At 40.4% G+C, this 15,355-nt stretch overlaps 6 protein-coding genes across 6 annotated transcripts; 4 read left to right on the plus strand and 2 right to left on the minus strand.

Moving 5' to 3' along the window:
- Positions 1–2: 2 nt before the first annotated feature.
- On the plus strand, positions 3–952 carry WALSEDRAFT_69481 (hypothetical protein; the record flags this gene model as incomplete). The annotated part of the gene is made up of 2 exons (XM_006958999.1): positions 3–133; positions 176–952. 2 exons carry the CDS (start codon positions 3–5, stop codon positions 885–887), a joined length of 843 nt encoding a protein of 280 aa, XP_006959061.1. The 3' UTR covers positions 888–952.
- WALSEDRAFT_39255 (hypothetical protein) lies at positions 939–2,664 on the minus strand (the record flags this gene model as incomplete). Its single annotated transcript, XM_006959000.1, has 1 exon — positions 939–2,664. One exon carries the CDS (start codon positions 2,662–2,664, stop codon positions 2,002–2,004), a length of 663 nt encoding a protein of 220 aa, XP_006959062.1. The 3' UTR covers positions 939–2,001.
- Positions 2,665–2,676: 12 nt separating this feature from the next.
- Positions 2,677–4,568, plus strand: WALSEDRAFT_54847 (hypothetical protein; the record flags this gene model as incomplete). Its single annotated transcript, XM_006959001.1, has 5 exons — positions 2,677–2,711; positions 2,762–2,922; positions 2,969–3,079; positions 3,129–4,319; positions 4,366–4,568. The coding sequence occupies exons 1-5, from the start codon at positions 2,692–2,694 to the stop codon at positions 4,566–4,568; spliced, it is 1,686 nt and encodes a 561-aa protein (XP_006959063.1). The 5' UTR covers positions 2,677–2,691.
- Positions 4,569–6,009: 1,441 nt separating this feature from the next.
- WALSEDRAFT_33025 (hypothetical protein) lies at positions 6,010–7,383 on the minus strand. The gene is made up of 3 exons (XM_006959002.1): positions 7,194–7,383; positions 7,044–7,149; positions 6,010–6,991 (listed from the first exon to the last, which is right to left on the minus strand). The coding sequence occupies exons 1-3, from the start codon at positions 7,365–7,367 to the stop codon at positions 6,051–6,053; spliced, it is 1,221 nt and encodes a 406-aa protein (XP_006959064.1). The 5' UTR covers positions 7,368–7,383; the 3' UTR covers positions 6,010–6,050.
- Positions 7,384–7,640: 257 nt separating this feature from the next.
- Positions 7,641–9,840, plus strand: WALSEDRAFT_57874 (hypothetical protein). Its single transcript, XM_006959003.1, has 3 exons — positions 7,641–7,828; positions 7,880–9,554; positions 9,601–9,840. Exons 1-3 carry the CDS (start codon positions 7,702–7,704, stop codon positions 9,758–9,760), a joined length of 1,962 nt encoding a protein of 653 aa, XP_006959065.1. The 5' UTR covers positions 7,641–7,701; the 3' UTR covers positions 9,761–9,840.
- A 57-nt stretch (positions 9,841–9,897) lies between these two features.
- Positions 9,898–14,470, plus strand: WALSEDRAFT_60708 (hypothetical protein). Its single transcript, XM_006959004.1, has 4 exons — positions 9,898–9,931; positions 9,981–11,297; positions 11,343–11,938; positions 11,986–14,470. The coding sequence occupies exons 1-4, from the start codon at positions 9,928–9,930 to the stop codon at positions 13,726–13,728; spliced, it is 3,660 nt and encodes a 1,219-aa protein (XP_006959066.1). The 5' UTR covers positions 9,898–9,927; the 3' UTR covers positions 13,729–14,470.
- Positions 14,471–15,355: the final 885 nt, after the last annotated feature.

The raw sequence follows: 15,355 nt of genomic DNA on the forward strand, positions 1-15,355 counted from the left end.
CCATGTCGTCTGCTCAGTTTCTAGAACTAAACGACGTGAACGAAGCTCCTGAAAACAAGCGTGATAAGAAGCGGAGAGATCTTGTCGAAAAGTTGAATAAGCAAAGTGCAGAGATCTACGATAGGAGAGATCTGTGAGTATCAACCGTCATTTATAGTCAATCTAACGTCTTTAGTATCTTCTTAGAAGCACATAATGCTATGACTGATGTACACAATCATCTGCTATCAACATCTCCTACAAATCCTTATGAATTCACGGCTGCACCAAGTACAGGCTCCTTAATGACATCTAGAGAACAAAATCTCAGATTATACGAGCTTAGCTTAGAAAGGGATGCTATTTTGTCCGCTATAAAACACACTTACGGATATGCTATGGATTCCGCTAAATCTCTCTACGAGATTGAACGTAGCAGGGTCGAGGAGGAATACGACAGTGTACAACGCTCAATCAAGACTAAACTAATAGATGCTATTGAAGAGAAAAAGAGAAAACTTAAAGAAGAGAAAGACATGGAAGTTGGTGTGGAATCACTCCTAGATGCAACTAACTTTTCAAGATCGACGCGCACCAGTCGGAATAGGAAGTCAGGGAATGTGAGCTCTAGTGTAGGCGGCACTCCCTCCCAACAAGATCCCAACGAAAGCGAAGCAACAGTGCCTTCTAGTAGCTATCTCGGCGTTGCATTCGAAGACATACTTGGTTCAAGTTCTTTGAATAGCGTCTTAGGTGGTAAAAAGAAGAAAACACCTGCAGGTCCTCCTGGTATGACTGGACCGTTCTTAGGTCTAGGTAGAAGTATTAACTCAGGCTTGACAGCTGCGAAGGATATTGATGTTGATACCGATATGATGGAAATTCGCAAGAAAAGAAGACGAAAGTAAATTCACCACTCGGTTTATTCCTTTCTTGATCAAAATTATGTAGAGTAAATAGCAATGTATATTTTTATATTAATAGTAAAGTAGCCTGAAAAGACAATTGAAATTGTATACAAGTTCTTTCTGTCTTGAAATTGATAACGTATAAAACACAGATGTGAGCGCTTGATGTGGACAAAGATATCAACACACGTATACGATTATACAAATTCGTTCCTTTTATGATTTTCTAAAATCAATACGTTAATTAAGCAACATCTACGCTTATGACTCGTTTGTAACATAGTATATTTGAGTTAGCGTGTTTATTACTACGTGGATAGTAAGAGTTAACCGAATCAGCGAATATATATGCAAAGTCTGAGAAATGAATATGTCGAATTAACTTACTAACGACATTTACTTTTATTCAAATATTTCCCCACAACGGGCCTACTAGTTTCATTCATTCATCCATTCATTGATTAGGAACTTTTTCGCGAGACTATAAATATACAAGAAACTAGATTACGGGTTATTGTATAATGTCTGTGTGGCCTGTAATGGGTCTACACAATCCTCCTCATAATCTCAATATCATGTTGCTACATACAATAATACATCATAACTGTCAGAACATCTGTTCAACAGGGTGAAAATGCGACATTCAGCCACAAACATATCAAATACTTACTTATGACTCATACCTTCCTGACGCCCTACGTAATTATACTCTAATGAAGGGGCAATTAGTGTTAGACATTCATTAGCATTTCACAAATAATGCTTAAACTACATTGCCTAAGTGTGTATTAAGCTACTATTTACAACGATAGGGCATAGGAAAGTAAGACTATGGTGTAATTGCATCTTGCTCTTCTCAATCATGTATCCCTCGATAGTTTCCATCGCTAGGCGTTCATGGAGTTTATTCAGAGTACAAGTGGACTATAGTTATTATACTGCGACTCGTTAAGTTCAGCTTCAATCTGAATTTACATAATAAAAGCAGGTAGATTCATGTTTTATGTACATTGTATTATGACGTAATTAATAGAGTAACGATCTTGCAACGTCTGTGCTGCAATCTCAAAAGACGTTAAAGAAACTTGACATTGGTTAAAGTATTAGTGCAAGATTAAGAAAGTTCGAGTGCGAGTTTGTTAGAGATGAAGCTGATGTTGTTTGCTTGCTCGCCAATGCTTTCACCCTTGAACTGCTTCAAGCCGGCAATGACCATACTCTCACCTAACTTGGTAACAGGGATCTCGACGCTGTTGTTGAATTTACCAAGAAATCCTGTGAGGTAGCCAAAGATCATCTCAGTTGGTCTGCTCTCCTTCCTACCAGCACCTGCGAGGAATCCTGGTCTCATGACTGTCGTAGATTTGTAGCCGAGTTTGCTGAGCTCAATCTCGGTGAGCCCCTTACTACGAGGGTAGAGAAAGCTTGAGTTGGCATTTGCGCCTGCAGCTGAGCAGTAGATAACATGTGCATCTTCTCTTGCGACCTTCTTAGCGAGATCTACTACGAGATGCCTATCGATCTTCTCGAAGTTCTCAGCTGAGCCTGCGTTCTTGCGTGTAGTACCCAATGCAATGAATACCAAATCAAAGTCTGGCTTTATTTCTGTCTTCTCATCGAGCTTTACTTGAGTTAATTTCTCGGCGCCACTTTCTGGTTTATCGAGAAGAGATCTACCAATTTCAGTGACTTGAGTAATTTCACTAGATTTTAGTAGAGACGCTCTCACGTTGCGTCCTACTGCACCTGTGCTACCAAAAACAACTGCAGAAACCATGGTTGAACTGGATCAACCAACATCAGAATGAGCGACTCTACAAAAGTGTGAGCAAATATTATATATATATATACACCATCGTACTCACACTAGCTAGTTTAGTTGTTGGCCCAGCTTCTACCACTATCAGAGCTCTCTTTGATAAGATCTCTGCTCTTACCAGCAAGCACAACTTCAATATCGCGCTCATAGCCGGTGATCTCTTCGAATCTTCTTCTGAAGATGAACTAGACGACGTCCTAAATGGTGTTCTGAAGCGTGCGTGTTCTTGTAGTCACATCTTCTTTGCTCACAGGGACAACAGCACCGATGGATATTTACTACACACTAGGCTCTAAGCCCTTACATGAGAAGCTTATCGCAAAGTTAGGCAATGATGGTAGTGGTATGGTAGCTGAAGGCATCTTCATGTTGGGTGAGCTTCTAACAGCAAGTCACCTGTATACAGTCTGACAACAACCTAGGAAAGTCTAGCATCTTAACCACGGGTAAGGGATTGCGTATAGGTGCATTTGGAGGCACAGACGATCCATCTACACTGGCTGAGAAAGATGAAGAAGACGCTCTTCACCCAAAGATAACAGCAACGACGCTCGATAAATTCGCGGAGTACTTTGAGACACCCACTGCAGCGTCTGGAGGTGGAGGCAGCCTCGCAGCTGCGCGTGCGAAAGCTAAGCAACATTCGAACACCTCACTTGACATTCTCCTTACCCATACATGGCCCTCAAACATCACTTTACTTTCAAACAAACAACTACCTAGTCTCCCAGGACTGCCAATGGCACACAGCTGGGGTAACAGTGCAGTCACATCAGCGCTGAGCTACTCGACGCCTAAGTATATCTTCAGTGGAGGACACAATGCCTTCTGGGAGAGAGAGCCCTTCATTCATCCAAATGGACTCTCTACGCGTTTCGTTTCACTGGGCCAATTTGGTAATACTGAAAAACAGAGATGGTTTTATGCATTTACCATTTCACCACGCACCAATGGCCTTAAAGAGGATGCACCAAGCGGTTCCACATCCTCGCCTTTGCCTACCCTTACAACAGCAAAGAAGCGTGGTACTGGTGACAAAGATGAGAACAATAGTTACATTTTCGCTCAGCAAACGTCAGCATACGCGTCAGTAGGCGGTAAGGGTAGCAAGCGTGGTAAGAAGGGACATTTGCAAGAAATCACACAGGATGAATGCTGGTTCTGCTTGTCAAATCCACGCGTAACCAAACACCTAATCGTGTCTATCGGTGAGGAGTGCTACATAACTCTACCAAAGGGACAACTACCAGATGCAAAAGATACAGCTATACCTGGCGGCGGACATGTCTTGATTATTCCGATATCCCACTACCCTAATTTATTCTCCTTACCTGCTGAAATCGCTCAACGCGTCCAATCGGAATTACTCGATTGTCGAGAGGCTTTAACAAAATGTTACGCTAAATATGATTCTGTTCCTGTTACTTTTGAATTAGGAAGATACTGGTCAAGAGGTGGACACGCTCATATTCAAATGGTCCCTGTACCGAAGGACCTTTCACCAACTCTCGCACAGGAATTCGAAAATGAAGGTGTAGCTCAGGGTGTTGAATGGGAAGCCGACCCCCAAAGAGCGTTAGATGATCTAGAAGATGGTCAGAGTTATTTAAGAGGTGAGTAGCTCGTTATCTAAAATTACGTCAAGCTGAACCAGCTTAGTGGATTTACCAGATGGAAAGAAATTTGTCCATCTAATCAGACCAGCACCATTTAATCAACAATTTGCTAGACAAGTATTAGCTAACGTGCTTGGTATTCCAGATAGAGCAGATTGGCGGAATTGTGAATTGCCAGACGACCAAGAGACAGAAATTGCTAATGACTTCCGTAATGCTTTCAACCCGTTTGATAAAAATGTGTAAATTTAGTTAAAATTAATTTATTTTGCGCCTTTGTTAGACACTACCATGGAATGAATTTGAGGGATGACTTAGAGATCGTTAATGCGATATACGGAGACGATACAGCTGTTTATAATGAGAAAATTAACCAAGTTACACTCAAAACTTGCATAAATATAGATCAGGACGTCGTTATATCAAATGGAGAACAATCTACAATGATCAGAGTCTATCAGTTGCCACCAATAACGGCATATCTAACAGTCGATGGAGATAGCCTCACGCTCACAAAATTTGACTCTGTGGCATCTAAAACCGCAATCTCAGAGACGTTAGAAGAACTCATAAAGGAGCCGACAGCTGAGGAGGATGAAGAGGGCATATTGATGAGGATAATGAATACTTTACATACGCTATCCCTACAGGAGCTACTTGTAGAGTTCCCAGAGACACTCAACGATGTCGTCACTAAACTCATGGACCATAATATGCGATATACAAGGGAGGAATTTGAGCAGATGAGTCACGATTGTCAGATATGTCTTTCACGACGCAAAGGTCTTTATTGTGTACAAATGGAATGCAGTTGTGTGTTCTGTACCACTTGTCTCAGTAATTTGCTCAAGTTACACATTAACGAAGGCTCAATAGAAGCTATCAGGTGTCCCACATCGGATTGCTCTCAACGTATCTCAGACTCTACGATTGGGGCTGTCGTAGGAGAAGAGATTTTGAATCGATATGTCTACCTTCGGGAAAAACATGCGGCTGAACAAGGTATGTGAATACTTTCGACGAATGGGAAATGCCAACATACACAGATCCACGCACTGTCCATTGTCCACTCTGCCAGACACCTGTCAAGCGTCCAGCAGAACATCAAGGAGAAAGCGATGAAGGCGCCCAGAGATTGCGCGTTTGTCCAGAATGCACATTCACATTCTGTTGTTACTGTCGTAAAACCTATCATGGACCAGTGACAGCTTGTCCGACATCTACTACTCACCAATTTGTTCGTGCGTACGCCCAAGCGGCTGAGAACTCCTCTGAGAAGCTAGCACTAGAGAGGAAGTACGGTCGTAAATACCTCCAAAGACTCCTTAGTGAGTTCGTGGAAGCGGAATCAAACAGGAGAATCATAGAATCGACATCACAAGCATGTCCTAATTGCTTCGTCAGAACTGAAAAGATATCAGGCTGTAATCATATGAGTTGCAGATGTAATTTTCACTTTTGTTATCTCTGTGGGTCTAAACTCAATCCACAAAATCCATACCAGCATTTCAACACGCCCGGTACCCATTGTTTCCAACGACTATTTGACGGCGTACTACAGACCAACAGACAAGAAGAAGATAATGAGGAAGAGATAGTCTTTGTCGATCGCCCAGATGATGATGAGGGTCTTGAAATACAACTTGCACTCATGCAAATAGCCGAAGAGCATATGTAGAAGGTTATCCAAATGCATGCAATTTCATCATGTTCTATTTATTATTACAATTAAAAAAATTTGTGAAGATACCTTCCAAAGATCGAAATAGTTGTAAAGGCAGCACATATTCTGAAAATGACTGTAAATATAAGTGCTTTCCTGATAGCTGCAAAATGAGCAGATCTTATAGTACCACTCCAGTTCTTTTTCTTATCTGCACTACCAGGATTTAAAGCGGCTGATTCCCACTGTCTACGTATTGATCTGTAGCGTCTACCACAAACCCACATCCATATATTGATATCAGGTGAGTTGAAAGAAGGAAATAAGGCTTTTATTACGTGCGCTGTCGCTAGATGTCTTGATGATTCTGGACTTATTCCCGTATCCAACTTATCGGTTTTTGGTATATGGCTAAGGAAATCCAATGTAAATCCTAAAGTTAAACCCCATAATTTAAGCGGAGGGCGTTCCAGTTTTTCGGTAGGATGATCAGATTTATTTATCCTATTATCGGCAGTACGTTTACGTAATTCAGTGATAGTTTCATCAAGTTCAGCTGGAGTTGGAGGCGCGTAATCCTGTTCATTCTCCTCAGTGATTGTAACGCTAGCTAGACCGCTTTGAGGGGCGGTTAAAAATGGCTTGTTTGGAAGTTGTATCGCAGGGAAGCTCAAGGTGGAGTTTGAGAGTACAGTTGAAAGAATCGCTCTGCCGATGTTTGACTTTGGTGAGAGACGAGTAGGTAAATCGACCTCAACTCGAGTATATTGGGCCAAATCTGTGAGCAAATCTACGGGTATCCAGTGCACAGATTCCACTTCCTGTGGTTCCAACTCGAGCTTTATATCACTTGGTGTAGTTTGCACAAAAACGAAAGGAGAGAGTATCATGAGGAGCTTCTTGCCTAAGCTGGACGTTACCTCCCTATCATCGAGCTGACCAAGACAAAGGAATTGACGCTGATCGGAGATATCGAGGCCAATTTCTTCCCAACATTCACGCATCGCTTTTATGACAACCTATCAGATAATTTAAAATACCAAGAGATATAAACCCACCTGTATACTTGAGATTATCGTCGGCCGGCTCGTATCTACCACCAGGGCAAGCTACGTGGCCAGACCATCTGTCACCGTTGCGTGCAGCTCTTTGTATGAAAAGTATCTAAGACTGTGAGTAAATCATTGGGGATTTAGAGAGGTACATACCTCTGGTGTGACAGCACCATCCTGCATCCAGGGCTGGCTGAACAGTTGATCTATGGAGTTTAAATTCGATGGACTGTCCTCTGAACTCGTCGGACTACGGTTTCTATATCCGTCCTTTGGCCTAAACCTCAAAATAAGAGCAACGGCAGCTCGCTTTACGTTATTAGAAGACATGAGCTGGGGATCAGTTGATTGTATAGATTTAAAAGCTTGTAATATTCTCGTTAAGTTCGTCATTCTGTTCTTATGATCGACGTTTTAGTTATTCTAACGATTAACGGCAAAAAAGTGGGGTGAATGAAATTTTATAGGAATATATGCATTTAACATATATTAGAGTTGAGCATATATGCAACTATTGTATACACAGGTATATAGCTTATATATATACAATCAGCTGTCAAAAGCATATACCCCTTTCTTAGACTATAAATTTGAAAAGCTTGTGGAAAACCTTCTAAATAACCTTCAACTATCGACTAATACACTCCCTTCTTCAACTACTCTCATGGCAAAAAACGATCAGCGATTCAAGGGAACAGCAAATAATCCAAAGTTTCACAAACCTAAAAAGACGCAACAGAAAGTTGTACTTGATGATCGTTTCAAGGATCTCTTTGAGTTTGATAAGTCTAGTGAGTCGAAAACTTGAGCAGAGAAGACAGCGACTTACAGTGATATAATAGCAAAACTAGATAAGTATGGTCGTAAATTGAAATCAAAGGATGATGCAGAACAACTCAAGCAGTTCTATAAGCTAGATGATACCGATAAGATGGATTTCGCTCGTGGTGAAGCCGTAATGGAAGATTCTTCAGACAGCAGCGATGACAGCGGAGATGATCCAGCAGATTCCAGCGATGATGACGATGAGGTTGAACTCCAGCCGGAGAATTACGAGAACAAACTTATTGGCTCTGACGAAGAGGAAAGCGACGAAGAGGAAGAAGACTCACCTGAAGCACTCGACGATGATGAGATCAAGGACGAGATGCGTAGGTTAGATGCTCAAGCTGAAGCCTACAACGACGGTCACGTTGAAGAGGAAACAATAGACTTCACCACTAGATTGGCTGTTACTTCACTCGACTGGGATCACTTATCAGCTACGGATATCTACGTTGCTCTTGACTCCGTCATGCAAACTACAGACCTCAAGAAATCACTTAAAAATGTCAAAGTTTATATGTCTCAATTCGGTAGAAAGCGACTCGAACAGGAGGAACAATCAGGTCCTGCGCTCGTTAGTACCAAAAAATCAAAGAAAGGTAAAGAACGCGAGGTTGATCCTGACTCTGCATTGCGTGAATATCAATTGGGTAGACTCAAATACTACTACGCTATCGTAACAATGTCATCTTCAAAAGCTGCCCATAAGCTTTTCACGGAAGCTCAAAACACAGAGATTGAACGTACGGCTAATGTAATTCAATTCGAAGTCGTACCTGATGGTGTTGAATTCGATGAAGTGGATATAAGAGACCAAGCTAGCACATCTTCAGAAGCTTATAAAGGTGTTGACTTCACTACTCCTGCATTGAGACATTCCAAGGTCAAGTTGACATGGGATGAAGATGATGATAAGCGCGTCGCATTGACAAGAAAAAGATTCAACCAAGCAGATATTGAGCAAAATGACTTCAAGGCTTATATCGCATCTGACAGTGATAGTGATGATGATGATGAAACACAGAAGAAAAGAGCTGCGCTCCTGAGAGCTGCTCTTGGTGGTGGTGGTGCTGATGACGCTCGTGAGCTCAGAGGCGGTAAGAAAGATAGAGAGGGTGAAATGGAGGTTACATTCGCACCAGGTTTGAGTGAGAAGGTTGACAAGAATGACGACGAGAGTGATGAAGAGAATATGACGACACTCGAGAAATACAAGAAGAAGGAGAAGCAGAAAAAGAATGCAAGGAAAGAAAAGAAGAAGGCCAAGGATAACGCCGGCGAAGAAGAGGAAGAGCATGTTCCTGTACAGGATGACGCTGGATTTGACGATGAGTTCTTCCAATCTGGTAGTGAAGATGAAGCAGCCTTTGAGAACAGGAGAGATGATGAGGGCATCACTAAACCATCAAAAGGAGGCAAGAAAGACAAGAAAGCTATCAAGGAGCCTAAAGACGATAAATCTCGAGTAGAATCTACGGCCGAAGAATTGCAGCTTTTGACTAACGAGGATGATGAAAAGCACTTCGACATGGATGAAATAATAAAGAAAGAGAAGCAATCTAACAGAAAGCGCAAGCACAGAAAAACTAAAGAGGAAAACACGAAGGACGACTTTGAGATTGATATACAAGATGACAGATTCAAGGGCGTCCTGGATGACCACCAGTTTGCAATTGATCCGACATTGCCAAAGTGAGTATCCTAATATGGAAGGTAGCACTTAACTGACCGCATTCAGCTTCAAAGCAACTAAGAACATGAAAAAATTACTTGCTGAACGCAGTAGCAGATCACAGGCTAACAGTGGACAAGACTTCAACGCAGACAACGACAGATCAATTAACAGCCTGATCAGCAGTGTGAAACAAAAGTCTAACAAGAAATTACGTAAGAACTAAAATTTGCCTCCTCAGTTGGATTTGGTATATATTAATTAACTAGACTAAAACGGCGAAATTAAGCCTAAATAAAATAATTTAATTTATAAAAATTAATTTTGCTATTTTTTATATTTCTCTTCGCGACTGTCATCAAGTGAAAGTATACCCAGTCAGAGTATATACAAATGGGTGAGATATAGTCTTACATCAGAGATAAATATATTTATCTTCTTCTCAGATCTCTATACTTTATCAATCAGTCTCCCTTTACCTGATTTACCCAACAAAAGTTTTATCTTTCCGTCGGACGACTTCAGAAAATCAGCGGATTTAGCGACAATAGCTGCTGCACTTACTCAGACACACTCCTGCCTCGTCAAATACACTGTTACAGATAGTCAGTCTCTGTGGCATTTATCCGGTTCAATACAAAATGTTCTATCAGCAAGGGGTTCTTTGATCAGGGATTTACCACTCAATTATACTGAGACTCTCAAGATCCCAAAATCTGATATTCTAGTACACGATTTGAACTCAGCAAGTGGAGGTCAAGGTGGAGCCCAATCATCAGCCTCAACCCAGTTATCATGCCTCAATCCTCTAATTAGAGATAAACTTGTTGAGCTCAATTCCACAATGAACGTTAACTTCTCACTATTGGAATTACCTCCTTCAAATTTCCAAAATGGCTTACAATTACAGTCTCTAGTTCAATTGTCTATTCTAGGAGGTCAAGAATCTGTAGAACATGCCAAAATTCAAATTTTAGTTACAATCGATCAACATTTAGGTTTACACGCCGATAAAGTCGATATTGACTTCAAGCTACACCCAATTATCGCATCAAAGAAGCGCTCGGTTATTAGAACCATTGAGGAAGAGACGGAAACAAATATCTATTTACCTCCACCTTTAGCCGGTGTACTGGGTAACTCCTCACCAAGAGCTGGAAGTCTTCCAGATCACAGAAACTTAATTTATATCACTGGTGATTTCTTTGGCGTTCAAAGAGCTAAAGATATGCTGGTTCAAGTTGCTGTACAGAAAGTGAACTCCAAATCAGTCTTAAGCAGAGATGCAGCTTTATTACCAAGAAAATTAGACTCTTTGGTCGTTGAAAAAGCTGATGAAATCCGTACAATTATGGCAGACAATGGTACTTTTATCAAGTTCCCAATAATTGGTTCACAAGCTTCAATTATACAAATCTTTGGTGATAATAGAGTATCTATTGAAAGGACTATTAGGTCAATCATGCAATTGGCTTGCTACTATTACGTCGCAAGCGTTTGGTTATTACCTGTTACCTTTGACGTTTTAATTCCTCCACCTTCAATCAATCCTTCAACCGTACCTGCCAGTGATTTAGAAAGATTGGCTTTAGAATCGGGCGCTGAGATCGTTCTCAAATCAAATTGTTTCGAAGCACATGGGTCTGATACTGCCGTTAGAGATGCTATCGCAAGAGTTTTGGAGTTGGATATTGTTCAAGGTTTCCATCACGAGATAAGATTCCAAGTGGAATTAGCCAATGAACATCGTGATTTCATTTCGGGTGAGTGTCAAAGTTTTCTTATATTCTATTCTAACATTCAAACAGGTAAAAAGAACGGAAAAATTAACAAGATCATGAAGTCGGCTAATGTCAGAATCAAATACGAGACACTTTCAGAGTATAACTTTTTGATTGATGTTGCTGGCTCAGATCTTGGTGCCTTGAGTGGATTATCAATGTTACAAGAGGAATTACCAGCTGAAATGTCTTTCCACGTTCCTGAAGTCTACCACAAGCGTATTATTGGTGTTGGCGGTAAAAACATTCAACGCATTATGAAGAAATTTGGTGTTTATGTCAAGTTCTCAAATGCTGATGAGTTTGCTGCCCTTGGCGGTTATTGTGATAATGAGGACAATGTTATATCAAGGACTCCAGCCAAGAATGCTATGAATTTGGAAAACCTCAAACAATCAGTTATGGAATTAGTAAATCCCAAAGACAAAGATTATACAAATGAAAGTATTTTGATACCTAGGAAATATCATCGTACTTTACTAGGAGAGAAGTCTATCTTCTTACATGATATCGAAAGTAAGACAGGATGTAGTGTCAGATTCCCTGACAAGGAGTTGGCAACTGATTCAGTTGCAATATTTGGACCTGAGCATCAAGTGAACGTTGCGAAGACGATGGTTTTGGTGAGTTTTCATCATTTTAACGGTGTTTTAAGCTAACAAAGTATCAGGATCACGTTCCATTTGAAGCTGAATATCTAACCCCACGTTCAAATGAAATAAGAAACGCTGTCAATGATACTAAGTTCATTGAACTTGTCAACAGCTTGAGGAGCGATTTGCATGTCTCTATATCTGCACCTGCACAGTTGCTCAAGTCGACTGAGAATGGCCAGAACACCCCACCACAATCATCAAACAGTGATACCGCTTCTGACGACGAGGAAGATTTGGCTTTCAAAGTTCGCTGTCAACGTTCAAACATTGACATGTTAGGTGCAGCTAAAGAAACGCTTGAGGATTACTTGAAGAGTCGCAATGTACCGGTTCATACCAGACCATCAGCACCTGTACAACAACCAATGCGTGCTGATGCCCTTGCAGGTGCATTCCCATTGTTTAACTCAAAGATCATTCCAGCAGCTGAAAGCCCAACAAAGGAGTCTTTCGACGGTTTCCAAGATGCAAGCGCACAGTTCACCAGACCAGGTGAATCACGCTATCATCCTTTGAGCAACAACAGTATTGGTGGTGGATCGTCAGCAGCAGCTCTGATGGGACAAAAACCAAACTTCACTGGATCATCAACCCTTGGTGGTATTAAGACAGGTGCTGTTGGATCAGGTAGAAGACTTCGTGCTGCAGTATCAACTCCAAATGTAAAAGCGCTCTTTGGTAATGATAGTAGTGGTGGATACCCAGGTTCAGCTATGTCCTCACCAGACTCTAATACTGCATTGTCTTCACCTTATGGTGGTATTGGAGAGGATACCTCTAGCCCTGCTACAGCTGCTCAGTTACAACAAGCTCAAGCTGCAGCTGCCTACTACGCTGCTGCCAGTCAACATGCTCAAGAGCAACATTACACCCAGAACGTATGGGGACCACCAACACCACCAACTCAATATGTCAGACCTATTCCAACTGCCGCTGATGCCACTAAAAGCTATGCTCAAACAACAGAAGAAGCAGTTAAAAGAGGTTCAGACTCAGTACTCGAATCTAAATTAAAGACTCAACCTCAGCGGACCTTAGCTTCACAAAGAGCCCAAAGTCTTGATCTTGGTGCGTTAGTCGGTAAGACTCCGAACTCTACTACTGTTCAGGGACAGAATGCGAACGCAGGTGGATATGCAGGTGTCGTAGGAGATCCTTCTAGTGGGTCGGGCTCTTACTCCCCAAGTGGAACACAATCCTCAAATAGACCGTCGCCAAGGGAATTCAACAAACCTCAACGCGCTAGTCATTTGACTCATCAGCCACACTATTCACTTGGGGGTGGTCCAATCAGTGGAGTGATGCAACAAGACCAATCTATATTTGGGTCATCGGCTTCTTTGGGTGGACATGCTCATACACGATCGTTACCACAAGTTACACCACCTGAATTAGATCAAAATCCACAATCGCAATTCTATTCTCCAATCTCACCACCTGGTAATCCAATTGGTAGCTCAGCATCTATTTACGCGCATCCTACTCAACCAACAGGATTAAGACATGCAAGATCACTATCTACAAACCCACGTAATACTTTACAAAATATCCCAAATCCTATCTCAATACCTCCAACGGATAATTCGGCAAATCAGTCCAATTTTTCTAATCCAAATTCCGCAACTTCTGCAACTTTTAGCTCTTCACAACAAATCCCATCTAGGATTGCCACACCATCAAATTTCGATGGACTAAGTTCAGACCAAGCTAATGAAATTTCTAGAGTATTAGCCCAAGTGAGATTAGATCAGAATTAATCAAAAAAATGTGAATAATAAGTCCACTTTACATAGCATTGATATTATTTATTATTATCTCATCACTTACATGGATTTGGACTCGTGATAAGTTCATACACGCGATTTTTATACAAGGCTCAGTTCAGTCTACCCTAATTTATTACATTACCCCAATCCACTATCAATCCACTAAACAGTTTACAAAAACACTTATCATTATTATTATTATTATTCAAATTAGTCTATTCCTTTTATATTTTATTTCGTCCTTTGTTTTAAAAAATAAGTCCTGATTGATTAATTTACAATTATCGTTTGTTCGTTTGAAAAATTTCATTTCTTAGTTAGCTATATCGTCAACGGCATCGTAATCGAATAATAAGTAGTTGTATTATAAGTTGAAAATTTAAAAATTGAGTAGCGTTGTGTCATTAGTTATGTACTCAAATGATTATCTAAATGTAATCTAAGGATAATTCCTACCATGATACTTTGATATTAAATATACTCAATAAGACATTAAAATTCAGCAATCGCGTCATAAATTTCGCTCAAGAAAGCATAATAAATGAAGTGTTTTAACCTTCCTGTTACCTTTACTTGAGGAATCCAGATGGGATATCGTACGTGAACTTAAAAACACAGATTGTAAATTATAGAGTAGTATGTCAAAAGTCTCAAAAAGCAAAGTAATAATTCTAAACAATTTACGTACAGTATTCACGTCCGCACTCACAGGTGTTCTACCAACATATACAAAGAAGGAGTCTGGTCCATGTACGCTCAACATGCATAGAATCGTACTTGCCTGGAAATTTTTAAGTTCTCTGATTAAACTACTTGCCCTGAGTGCTTGCTCGATGCGTGTAAATTTGCACAACGAACAAGAACTCGAAGTCAAAGACTTGTTGATCAAAATATGCACAAGATTTTATATGATCAATTGTAAAAATATTATTATAGTAATCTACCGTATTCGATTTTTTTTTGCCTTTTAAATACTATTTAAGGAAAGACATTTCACGCAGTAAAGTTTGTGCATACCATGACCAAAAACGTCACAGGTGAAGTTAAAAAGTCAAGGAAAAAGACCAAGTTAGATAATATTCAAATACCAGCCTTCTCTGTAGACGCTATGGACATGCAACCAAATAATGTTATGTCAAATATAAAAAACGGTCAATTAGCAAATACAAGTGGTAAAGTTTCACGTCCAACGCTACAAGAAATCAAAGCGTATAAAGCTCGCACAAAAGAATATCAAGCGCGGCTTAAAAGAAGTTACTTCGAGCATATCGAATACGCCAGCCAGCAACAGATGTAGGTTAATGTGGTCAAGCGTATAGTTTATTACCACCTGATGTAGCTGTACCTCAAAATGCATATTATATTGACAGATCTTTACTTATATTCTCATTGTTATCATTTCGAAAAACACCGTACTAAAATTATTGCTAGTGGTATTAGCAGAATGTTCGTCTAACAATCCACCTGTACCTTTTTAGTATCCAGCTTCTTCATAGCTTCAATTTCTTTTTTTGTAATCATTAGAGTTAGAATGCAGGCACATGTTATGCAATGTTTAGTAAATAAAGTTGTTTTTCAATAGTCGAGCACCAGTTACTCCATTATCTAACTTACCAAT

This window comes from Wallemia mellicola, assembly GCF_000263375.1.
Source record: "Wallemia mellicola CBS 633.66 unplaced genomic scaffold WALSEscaffold_14, whole genome shotgun sequence".
Classification (NCBI taxonomy): Eukaryota; Fungi; Basidiomycota; class Wallemiomycetes; order Wallemiales; family Wallemiaceae; genus Wallemia; species Wallemia mellicola.

Coding starts and splice junctions, on each gene's coding strand:
- WALSEDRAFT_33025 (XM_006959002.1), bottom strand. CDS start 7,367: ATGTCTTCTAATAACGTAAAGCGAGCTGCCGTTGCTCTTATTTTGAGG. Junction 7,150..7,193: donor ATGGTGCTGTCACACCAGAG/GTATGTACCTCT, acceptor TCACAGTCTTAG/ATACTTTTCATACAAAGAGC. Junction 6,992..7,043: donor CGATAATCTCAAGTATACAG/GTGGGTTTATAT, acceptor TTGTCATAAAAG/CGATGCGTGAATGTTGGGAA.
- WALSEDRAFT_57874 (XM_006959003.1), top strand. CDS start 7,702: ATGGCAAAAAACGATCAGCGATTCAAGGGAACAGCAAATAATCCAAAG. Junction 7,829..7,879: donor CTTTGAGTTTGATAAGTCTA/GTGAGTCGAAAA, acceptor GTGATATAATAG/CAAAACTAGATAAGTATGGT. Junction 9,555..9,600: donor ATTGATCCGACATTGCCAAA/GTGAGTATCCTA, acceptor GACCGCATTCAG/CTTCAAAGCAACTAAGAACA.
- WALSEDRAFT_60708 (XM_006959004.1), top strand. Junction 11,298..11,342: donor ACATCGTGATTTCATTTCGG/GTGAGTGTCAAA, acceptor ACATTCAAACAG/GTAAAAAGAACGGAAAAATT. Junction 11,939..11,985: donor TTGCGAAGACGATGGTTTTG/GTGAGTTTTCAT, acceptor ACAAAGTATCAG/GATCACGTTCCATTTGAAGC.